Source organism: Mesoplodon densirostris, chromosome 2 (genome assembly GCF_025265405.1).
Source record: "Mesoplodon densirostris isolate mMesDen1 chromosome 2, mMesDen1 primary haplotype, whole genome shotgun sequence".
Taxonomy (NCBI): Eukaryota; Metazoa; Chordata; class Mammalia; order Artiodactyla; family Ziphiidae; genus Mesoplodon; species Mesoplodon densirostris.
In genome coordinates this window covers 154,504,402-154,516,466 of record NC_082662.1, presented here as the reverse complement: position 1 = coordinate 154,516,466, position 12,065 = coordinate 154,504,402, and the positions used below count along the sequence as shown (strand labels likewise).

General features: G+C 36.5%; 1 protein-coding gene across 1 annotated transcript in view; it reads left to right on the top strand.

Moving 5' to 3' along the window:
• The window catches only part of XPR1 (xenotropic and polytropic retrovirus receptor 1), a 203,171-nt gene that overhangs the window by 112,710 nt on the left and 78,396 nt on the right, over positions 1 to 12,065 (top strand). The window contains exon 3 of the mRNA XM_060091179.1: positions 5,114 to 5,215. Coding sequence (XP_059947162.1) covers positions 5,114 to 5,215 — 102 coding nt within the window. The remainder of the gene's footprint in view (positions 1 to 5,113; positions 5,216 to 12,065) is intronic.

The following is a 12,065-nucleotide window of genomic DNA, read 5'->3' as shown; positions in this document are numbered from 1 at the left end:
AATAGTTTTGTGACTAATTGACATTAGGACATGTTAGATTCATTGTATTAGTCTGCATGGGCTACCATAACAGGATACCAAAGACTGGGGGCCTTAAACAACAGAAATTTATGTTCTTAAAGTTCTAGAAACTTGAAATGCAAGATCAAGGTGCCAGCTCTTCTGGTAAGGCCCTTCCTGGCTTGCAGAGGGCCTTTTCGCTGTTTCTCACGTGGCCTTTACTCAGTGTGCACGTGCAAGGGAGAGAGGTGGGGAGGGAGGGAGAGGGACATCTCTGATGTCTCTTCCTCTTTATAAGGACAGGAGTCCTGTTGGAATAAAGCTCCACCCTTATGACCTCATTTAACCTTAATTACCTCCTCAGTGTCCTATCTCCATATCCAGTCATATTGGGATAATTTGGGTGGAGAGCACAATTCAGTTCATAACACCCATGTAACACATTGTAGTCACTTTGATATTCTTTATTTTACAGTAAGTACAGTTAGTCTCTGTAAAACTTACATTGTTGCTGGAGGGGGTGAAGAAAAAACCTTTACATTATCTAGGCTCTCTACACCTATATTTCCTCACCTATACAACAAGAAACTTGGACTAGTTGATTTCTGAATGCTGAAATTCTCTGTTCCTTCAATTTAGTTACTGGTTTCTAATATTATTCAGCAGATAGGTTTTAGGAAGCATCTTATAATAGAAATTCATGTTCTGTAAATCAGCATTCTACCACCTCATTACTGAAGTGAAAGTCTTAGTCATTCTCTGTACCTCTAAATTCTGACATAGATTTTTTTTTCAACAAGCTATGCTGGTTAGGTTTTTACTATATTCTTTTAAACTAGCTATGCTGATTAGGTATAATTTAAGGAATTGGATGTGACATGTTTCTTTTTTCTTCCAGTTAATAATACCTTTTATTTATACAATAAAATTTATCCTTCATAAGTACATTTCATTGTAATGGATACAATAAATACAACATAATAAGTGTAGACAGCAAAATGTGAGAATCCCTCTCATACTTACTCCTCTTTCAAAGGAGTTAACCACAATTAACAGTTTGGTATGCATCCTTCTAATCTTCTTTCTATGAATGTACATATGAATATTAATTTATATTTTTTCATAAATGAGATCATGCTGTATATATTCTGTTATTTAAATTTTTTCCTCAGCATTGTGTCTTGAGATTTTCATAAATACCAAGATACAGGCATATCATTTTTAAAATGGCTGCATGGTGTTATATAATGTTATTGTAATTTATGTAACTATTCCCCTTTTGTTGGCTATTACTTTGTTTTCTTTATCACTATTAAAAGTAATGTGCAGAGATTCCTTTAGAATGTACTTCCTACGTGTGGGATTAAACACATTGAAAATTTTGATAGTTACTATCTGTCTTCCTAAAAGGCTTTACAGATATACATTCCACCAACAGGGAGTGATAGTGTTCATTTACTTTCGCCACTGCCAAAATAATACCACTATTTTAAAATTGCTTCCAATCCAATGGTTGAAAAATTATATTTCATTGTTTTAAAGTTGCACTTATCTAATATCTGGAATGTTGAACATCCTTTCACTTGTACACTGTGTATTTTTCTATAAATTGCTCTAGTTTACCCATTTTTCTTATGGAGTATCTTTTTAATATTGATTTGTAAGAGTTTTGTAAAATATATTTTGCATATGAATTCTTTATTTTAAATGTTGTAGATATGTTTTCCCTGTCGCTCATCTTTTAACTTTGCTTGTGGCATCTTTTGAAATGGAGATTTTTCATTTTGTGAGAATGTCAGTCATTCTCTTTTATTGTCTCTGTTTTGTGTACTGTGTAGGAAGGCCTTCTTCATGTAGAGTTATTTAATTTTTTGTAGTATTTTATAATGTTCTTTAACTCCATTTGGAGTTTATTTAAGTGGGTAGTCAATTCACCCAACCTTACTTGCTATGTAGTCCATTCTTACTGATTTGATACCATTTTATCGCAATCTAAATTTCTGTGTTATGCCGATCTATTTCTGGACTCTCTGTTCTCTTCTTTTTGTTGTGTTTTTCTAATTTCTTTACCAATAGTATACTTCTAATTACAGTAGATTACTGTGTCTTTTGAAATCTGAGATGACAAGAACATTTTCCTTCATCTAATTTATTTTACACAGCTATTCTTGCTACTTTTATCTCTAGTTTTTTTCCTCTTCTCTCTGTTTGCTATTACTTCTTAGTGTTGCTGTAATCTTACTCTACCCTCTTCTGATTTGTGGCTATTAAGTTATATGTGAACTAGAAAACTAGATAACAGACTGCTGGTATTTTAGATAAAATAGTCTCTAGATTGAGGAAATGAAGAATTCATATGACATTGATTCGTGGGTAGAATGTTCATGCTTTAATACATAAAATTTATTGCATGCGTTTTAGTTTCTCAGAGGCTTAGATTTTTTTGTTGTTTCTAGGTTCTTAGTAATATTTTGAATAGTTGATGTTGCTGAATATGCAACCTATATAAAAACATTCATATATGTTAAAATTATTTTTTTAATTGAAGTATATAGTTAATTTACAATACTGTGTTACTTTCAGGTATACAGCAAAGTAATTTAGTTATATATACGTATATTCTTTTTCAGATTCTTTTCCATTATAGGTTATTACAAGATATTAAATATAGTTCCCTGTGCTATACAGTAAATCTTTGTTGTTTACCTATTTTATATATAGTAGTGTGTATCTGTTAAGCCCATACTCCTAATTTATTCCTCCCCTGCAAAATTATTATTATTATTATTATTTTTTTTTTTTTTGCTATACGCGGGCCTCTCACTGTTGGGGCTCCTCCCGTTGCAGAGCACAGGCTCCGTATGCGCAGGCTCAGCGGCCATGGCTCACGGGCCCAGCCACTCCACGGCATGTGGGATCTTCCCGGACCGGGGCATGAACCCATTTCCCCTGCATCGGCAGGCAGACTCTCAACCACTGCGCCACCAGGGAAGCCCCAAAATTATTTTTAAAACAGAAACTACATTTAAATCACTTTGAGGGACAACTTTCTTTATTTCCATCATTTTATGGTAATGAAAGTTGTTTGTTAATAGGGAAACAAAGTAAATATGACCAAGCCCACTTTTTGCTTTGGGGTTTTCTTCTCTAACAATACAATAGAGAATAAAATTAAAATTAAAAAAAAAGAGTAGGTAAAGTAGAGTAGGAATTACTCTTATTCTATATCAGCTATAACCAGATGTATTATAAGAGCAGCATCTGGAGAATTCCCTGGCTGTCCAGTTGTTAGGACTCAGTGCTTTCTCTGTGGGGGCCCGAGTTCAATCCCTGGTCTGGGAACGAAGATCCTGCAAGCCACACAGCGTGGTCCCCCAGCCCCACCCTGCCACCAAAAAACAAGAGCAGCATATGTTACCATGGAGCATCTTTAACTCAAGGTCAGCTTTAAAAAAAGCTTTGACGTGTTTTATGGTTTGGAAAAATAATTCTCACTGGCCTTGGGCAATTATAGCCTTTATTGTACCTAAATTGCTAAGCTTACATGAGGTACCTAAAGTAGCTGTCCCTTCTTTACTGCACAGTCAGTAGAATCCTGCATTAGCTCTTCAGTTCTAAAGCATAAGAAATAGAGAAGTAGTAGTGCTATTTTTTTTTACATTTGTATATTCAAATTAAATGAATAGATTCAACATGCTTTTTTAAACTTCGTTTTAAGCTTTTGTTTTCTTTAAAATACCTCTGGTACTATGAGTTTGTGTGTGTGTGTGTGTGTGTGTGTTACATATTACTTAGGGAAATACTGTTTCTCTTATTACTGGACAGGTGAATTATTTAAGGGTTTCTAGGATTGCACTAAGATTTGGAGCATCTGAGAGTCGTAAAAGAACCTGTACTTTTCCTAGACATTTCAAGCTTAGAGTGCCCCAGAGATCCAGAAATAGGGTAGTTCTAAATTATGATTAGCATTGGGAGTCTAGTCAGAGCTCACTTGGGCAAGAAACATACCCTTTTTAGGCTTGGGGTTCCTGAAGCTATATGTATCTATACTACGAGATTCAGTAAATCAATATGCTATATGACAGCTCACAAAGTGGATCCTGCCTGCAAAGACATATATTGATTGGCCCACACAGTGTTCTTTTTTTTTTTTTTTTTTTGCGGTATGCGGGCCTCTCACTGTTGTGGCCTCTCCCGTTGCAGAGCACAGGCTCCGGATGCACAGGCTCAGCGGCCATGGCTCACGGGCCCAGCCGCTCCGCGGCATGTGGGATCTTCCCGGACCAGGGCGCGAACCCATGTCCCCTGCATCGGCAGGCGGACTCTCAACCACTGTGCCACCAGGGAAGCCCCCACACAGTGTTTTTAAAATACCTAGATTTATGGCTTCTGACTGAAAAACTGGAAGATCTGACAACCTGAGCAGCAACTAGCTAGATGGACTTGTGCTCTCCACTTCACCAGAATCCATACCACTACTTATCCTGAATGTGTTAGTTGCCGTTTGTCACCATACTTGTACAATTACCCACTTACTTAACTCATTTATGTTCCTACCCAGCAACTGAAGGTTTGGAATATCTAATTTATAACTATCAGTCTACATCTCTTTCTCTGTGTCTGGTGCAGCTAAGGTAAAAATGAGTAGATAGCAATTTAATATAGTTAGAACAATCAACTCATTTTTTCCAGAAACACATTACATATTCATGTCTTCATTATCTGTTGCATTTTGTGAATGCAGTACTTAATCTTGAGATACTTAATTTACTCTCTGCTGAATCCTACTCACTTCACCTCCCAGCACCTAGTCTGCCTTGATCACCTCTGCAGTTGTGTCTTCTGAAGTCTTATGAACACGTATTTTGTCCACCACAATAAGTTTATTATAGTAGAGATTTAGAAAACTTCATTCAATTAAAAAATAATTGTGTTCCTGTGAAGAGGCCTTTGATTAGCCTTTTCTTAATATAGTTCACAGTTCATTTTTTTCAAAGAAATACATATATTGTCATTCGAAGACTAAGAAAGTAGAAATTTAAATTTTTATTTCCCTAGTTTTCCTAGTTGGCCTTTGGACACTAAATTTTAATATTGTTTTCCTTGCTTTCAGTTACAGATGAGGACACAGTAAAGAGGTATTTTGCCAAGTTTGAAGAAAAATTTTTCCAAACCTGTGAAAAAGAACTTGCCAAAATCAACACATTTTATTCAGGTAAGTAGTTGTTTGGTACAATATACAAGAGACAACTTCTGCTGCTAAGGAAGTAGGAACTCTACCATGTCATTGTTGAAACTTCTGATCATTTTAAAATTGGGGCTTTTCTTACTATATTGCAATTAAAGGATATTCTTTTCATCTGAGGTAGGAATGCATCTGGTACTTCACTGTTTGAGCCTTATATGCTCATTGCCTAGTTCTCTTGCAGTTGCAGGGATTTCAGGACCTCATTATGACTCAGTACCTTGAGCTTCACTGTGGCCCAGTCCAAAGCATTAAAGTCAGAAACTTGGTTTTATCATTTCTCTGAGAGCTGAATGACACAGTTGCAGCTTATTAATTATGTCACTTTTATGCCTTTCCGTTGTGTGGAACACTCATATCTGTCTCTCTAGGGTATGGTCTCCAGAGTAGCATCTACAAGATGCTCTTGAGAAGAAAAGAAAATATTAGAAGAAAATATTAGAACTTCTATTTATTTATGTCTGACCCTTTAAATTGTTGTTTTTTATATATGTTTACTCCCCTACTCCTTTAACATCTGTTTTTTCATTTCATAGAACTCAAATTTTTTTGACGACCTCATTCTGTTCCGTTTGACCAGGCCCCTCCCAGAATTTCATTTCCATCAGTCCTTGAGCTTTTAATCCCTTTACCCTCATTGCCTTGTATTGATTGCCTCTGCCTGGCAAAACTCCAACCGTGGACCAATCCAGCCTTTTACCTTCTTCATGCCTACCCCCAGGCTACTTAGGACAGCTGGGGGAAAAAAAATCACAGCAGAACAAATTTGAACCACTGTAAGTTCATTGTTGCATTCTTAACTATGTTCTCAAAGCTGCCTGTGGATCCTGATCAGTGCCCTTTTTCATATTCCAAAGTGCTTTTCTAAACCCTATTCCATTCTCTTGAATTCTCTGACCCAGGCATCTTCCCCATCATGTTCATTATACCTCCTACTTTACAAATAAATATAAAGGCCTTCAATTCCTGTTGATGTGTAATACTTATGCAGATCTGTGCCACTCCCCTCCCCCCAAATACCTATAGATATTCTTACCCTTATTTATTTTCCTCCAATATTTGTAGAAAAGATATACCTCTTCAGTATATGGCAAATTCTATAACTACTGACTGAATTTCAGCTCCTGGAGACCTTGTTCCAGAAATTATTTCCTCTAAGAAAATAACTTTCCTCTAACTTCCCTTTTCAATGGATTAGTGTCCTTAGCAAGTCACTCCCTTTAAACAGAAAATAAATAAATAAATAAGGAAGCAAGGACTTCCCTGGTGGTGCAGTGGTTAAGAATCTGCCTGCCAGTGCAGGGGGACATGAGTTCAAGCCCCGGTCCAGGGAGATCCCACATGGCGCGGAGCAACTAAGCCCGTGCACCGCAACTACTGAGCCTGCACTCTAGAGCCCACAAGCCACAACTACTGAGCCCGCATGCCACAACTACTGAAGCCTGCGCACCTAGAGCCTATGCTCCGCAGCAAGAGAAGTTACAGTAGTGAAGAGTAACCCCACACTAAAGAAAGCCTGCGCACAGCACCAAAGACCCAACACGGCCAAAAATAAATAAATAAATAAATTTTTAAAAAATAAAAATAATAAATGGGATCACCTCATCTTGAAAAAAAGGGAAGCAAATATCTTAACTCTGTGTTCTCCTTCTCATCTTTCATTTATGGCTGGATTTCTTCCTAGGCAGAGGAAGTAGTTTATGCAAAGGCACAGAGCTGTGAAAGGGCATAACATATATGCATGTCCTTTTCACTGTGTTACAAGCACCTAGAAGGCAGAGACAAAACAAATATTATTTGAAACCATGCAAATGCATAGATTTTCATCAAGGGAAAAATGTACAGAAGGAATTAACAGTGTTCAAGGACAAAAATAATTTCGACAATTAGGAGGTAAGAGGATAAAGAGGAACCAGCAATGTAGACAGAGGAGAGGGCAGCCATATAATGTAGAATGAGGAAGAGGAGACTAAAAGAGGAAGGCATTTGCAGTGGAAAGAGTATTTCGACTGAGAAAAGTCTATTGGGTATGATCTAAGGTTGTAAATGAGAAATATAAAGGTCAAGTTTAGCATTTTTCTTTTACTATGATTGTTCTGGGAAGGATCTCTGAACCCAACTCTAATTAGATAAATTAGATTACAAAAAGTAGATAAAGCTTCTTGATTTACAAAGAAAAATAAATATCTGCTCTTAACCATAGATACCTTATATATTTTGAGTTAACAGTAAAAAATACATACAAATTATGACCTCATTACACAGACAGGTGTGTGTGTTTTATGTGTTTGCATGCATCTGTATATGTGTGTATGTGCAATATATTTGATTAAAAATATTTTCTCATGAAACAATACTTATTCTTACTATTTATAATATATTCTATATTCTCTAATTGTTTCTATTTGATTTTTTAAATGCTGATTTGTGATACACTAAATTGCTTTCATGATCTCATATTGGGTTACAACCCTCAGTCTGCAAAATGGTATTTTAGACTTGGTTACTTTTCAAAGATAATTTTAGGCTTTCTACTATTAAAAATTTGGGGGCTATGATTTAATGACTTCCTTTCTCTGTGCATATTGGCAGAGCCATTAGGGCATGTCTCTTGATATCAACAAGGAGTAGGTACAAATTGGTAGTCTTCAGACTGACTTTTTGCCAGGTCGGGAAATGATGGGTAATATGAAGACATGACTGACAGAAGTAGAATTGGTGCTTGTCCTAGATAGTGTCATTTTTCTCCTTATTTAGCTACCTTCTCCATGGCAGATTGTCTTGTATACTACAATCCTCAGATACTAGGGCACATGAAGAACTATAAATAATATAGGGGTGAGTTCATCTTATAAACCCTACCTCCACCCAGTTACATCTCACAAATTATTTAATGGTCAGTTAAAAATGGTTATTTTTTAGGTGAGATATAGTATTGACTGAAACCTTGAAGTACCCCCTGCCCAAATGCTATAAAAGCTAAATCAACAAAACAGAATGAATACTACTAAAATATGGATGTATTTATTTTCATAAAAGTCTTTTATCTATCAATTACATTTTGGATTTTTGAACTTTTTTTTTTTTTTTGAAGACGTTTACCATGTAACCTTCCTTGGCCTCTACGTACTTACTTGTAAAATGAGCAAATTGATTCCCAACCCTCTGGGATTTCACATGTAAGGAGTCAGAAGCTATTTTCAATATTTCACAAAACCTAATGTAAGTTATTTTATTGTTCTTTTTTATTACATTTTTTTTGGCTAATAAGATATGGGTATTATTTAGATTTATAGATAAAATCTTCAAACATTTGAAGACCATGGGAAGAGAGGGAAATTTTTTAAAGGAGGTATCCTTTTGGTGATAACATTGCTGATCACTGACCTAGAGTTCTCTCAGGTGTCTTCTTGCACTGAAAATGGTACCAGTCAATACAAACTGAAGGTTTTGTATATAGTGCTAGAAACTTTTTTTATGATGACCAGTAATGTCCTTTTCCATTGGGAGTACAAATTACTTCATGTCACATCTTTCTCTTTTCTCGAACCAGTTTGCTTCCTCCCTCCATTCAAAATACTTGGCTTCTAAGCAGTATTTCTATGCACCTTTTTTTTTTTTTTTTTTTTTGTGGTACGCAGTCCTCTCACCGTTGTGGCCTTTCCCGTTGTGGAGCGCAGGCTCCGGCCATGCAGGCTCAGCGGCCATGGCTCACGGGCCCAGCCGCTCCGCGGCATGTGGGATCTTCCCGCACCGGGGCACGAACCCGTGTCCCCTGGATCGGCAGGCGGACTCTCAACCACTGCGCCACCAGGGAAGCCCCAGTGCACCTACATTTTTTAAAAAATCGTAGACTACATCTGTTGCTTTTAATATTCCACAATTAAAACAGGCAAGCCCTTTTTATTGGTTGGAATATTTTAAATATCTAAATGCTTTTTCCTTTGTTTCTAAAGGAAACAATTTCAGGGTTTTTATCTGGCTCTTCCTAATTTTTGACTTCAGTTTTTATGTTAGGAACTCACAACATTGTTATGTGCTTTTCCTTTCTTGACCTAAAAGGAGGGAGGAAAGGAAGGAAATCACAGTAGTGTTATTTATAAGTAGGAGAATAATGGTAATAGAAACAGATTTATTTCTTGGCTGTAAAATATTTTCAGTCTCCATGTAAATGTAAGACCAACTGGATAATAGTTACTCAAAACTATTCCTATTATACAGTTATTCCTATAATCCTATTATACAGTATCTTGCTATATGTTTACTTTTCTTTATTCTTACTGAATTTGAGGCACTGTATAACCACTGAGTATGTGTAATGAAACATAAGAAACTCTGTCACTGAAATACTAAATGTTCATTTCACAAGTGATTATATGTATGTAGTACCCACAACTGTGACTTAATGGCTAGTTTTGTTCTTTGCTTATTCATGTGTTAAAATGTGGATTAAATATATTTAGTTAAGTAGGGTGACCATAGGTTTGTAATATTGTTTAAAATTTTGTTGTTTTAGCATTCCTTCCTACATCATTACAACAAAATCAGTTACTTTTTTATTTTTAAAAAATATGTATTTATTTATTTGGCTGCATAGGGTCTTAGTTGCGGCATGTGGGATCTTCATTGTGGCATATGGGATCCTCTGCTGCGGTGCCTGGGCTCCTCTCTAGTTGTGGCGTGCGGGCTCCAGGGTGTGCAGGCTCAGTAGTTGTGGCGTGTGGGCTCTCTAGTTGTGGCATGTGGGCGGCATGTAAGATCTTAGTTCCCCAACCAGGGATCGAACCCACGTCCCCTGCATTGGAAGGTGGATTCCCAGCCACTGGACCACCAGGGAAGTCCCCAGAATAAGTTACTTAAAAGCTGTTAAAGGATGGGAGGTTAGGGGAAGTTGGGGAAGTGAATTAAAGCAGCTAGAGTGGCTTGCGTTCTTACTAACACATCTGATGAAAATTAAAATTACAATTATTTACGTTCTATGCACAATAAATGTTGCTTTCTTCATTTTCTTTAAAAAAAGTGATTGGGGCTTCCCTGGTGGCACAGTGGTTCAGAGTCTGCCTGCTGATGCAGGGGACGCGGGTTCGTGCCCCGGTCCGGGAGGATCCCTCATGCCGCGGAGCGGCTGGGCCCGTGAGCCATGGCTGCTGGGCCTGCGCGTCTGGAGCCTGTGCTCCACAACGGGAGAGGCCACAGCAGTGAGAGGCCCGTATAGGCTTCTATTAAAAACAAGCCATGGGAAACCAACCTTTTCTTTGTCTTTTCTTCTTTCTTTCATCCTCCTTCCCTCCTAGCTTTTCTTTTCGTTTCTTTCTTTCTAAGACTGAAAGCATGGGCAATGCCCATAGTCATGGGGTAACAGGTTTTTAGGATGGCATCTTCACAAAAAAGCAGACTATCATCTAAATTAGTGTTCTTTTAAACAATTGTAGGTTGCAACCCAATAAATGACCCACAGGGTCAATCAGTGACCCACAATGGTCAGCACATTTTTAAAAAATATGAATAGAATATAGTAGAATGGAAAATATCAGGGTACATCTAATATATTTCTTTACTAATTATATCTTTTTTAAAAGTTTATGATATTTGTTATTGTAGAGTTGTACAATGTACTGTGGAAGCGAACATGAAGAAGCATAAATGGAAATGTTTAAATTTGCCAGATCCTCTTGGAGGAGTGTGTTTGGGAATGGCTGTGTGGGGAGTGGGGAGAGCTGGAGTATGGTGTTCTAGGGCAAGGGAAAAACCTATCCAGATGTGTAATGCATTAAAGTCCATGACATATTTGGGGGTGAGGAGGATAACAAATAGTCAGCTGAGGCTGGAGTTGTAAGAAAATAAGGAGTGTTATTGATTAGTGAGAAAAGTGGAATGGAAGAATAGGATGATATTTTCACACATGGAGGTTTTAGACTTAAGTATTTGAGGTTGTCAGAATTTCAGGTAGTAAGAACTCCAGAAAAAGCCATGCAAAAATTGGATGTAATGCAACAAGATTAACTATCCTGAATCACCTATAATGGGTCAACATTCTTATAAACTTACTTTGTATTTCAGTTAACAGTGAAATCCATAAATTGAATCAGCAAGATGATAACATTGAAAGACAATAAAAGTATTCTAAGACATTAACTTTATCAAGAAATATTCTTCAGTTGCATAACATAATAGCTTTGCTATTTTGAAGATACCTTGTATTTCTAAAATAACTTTTCTAAAAGTAAAAATATGTATACAAATCTTGTTAAAACTAAAAAAGATCCTGATAATCTTTTTTTTAGCTCTTTGAGGGACACATAGGTACTTTGAAAGTCTTGAATGGTTATTGGAAATTTTTATCAAATATTTTATTATCAATGTATGAGAGCTTATGGCATTAAACAGATATTATTAAGATAATAATCTGTTCATATTTAGAGTGACTTGATTCACTGGCATGAGTAGAAATTGGAATTTATTGCCAAAATAGGCTGTTTTCATCAGTATTTATAAAATTGCTAGGGAATATTCATTTTTATTTTTTATAACTGTATTTGTAGATTTTCATTCATAGACCAAAGTATGTTTTATATACACATTTAATACCTCTTTTTAGGTTCTGTGCTGTTCCATGTATTTGAGCTTTTTGGAGATCTAACTTTAGAAAACTGAGGTATCATTGCAAAATAGACTTGGACACTTGGTGTCAAAAGCAGTGTTTCTCCCTTTTTAAACCTATGCCCCTTTGATAAGTTAAAAAATCTCACACCATAACTGTAGTAATATTGAATTTTTTTTCAAGTAACATATGCTTTATCCTCGACACTCCCACGTAGAG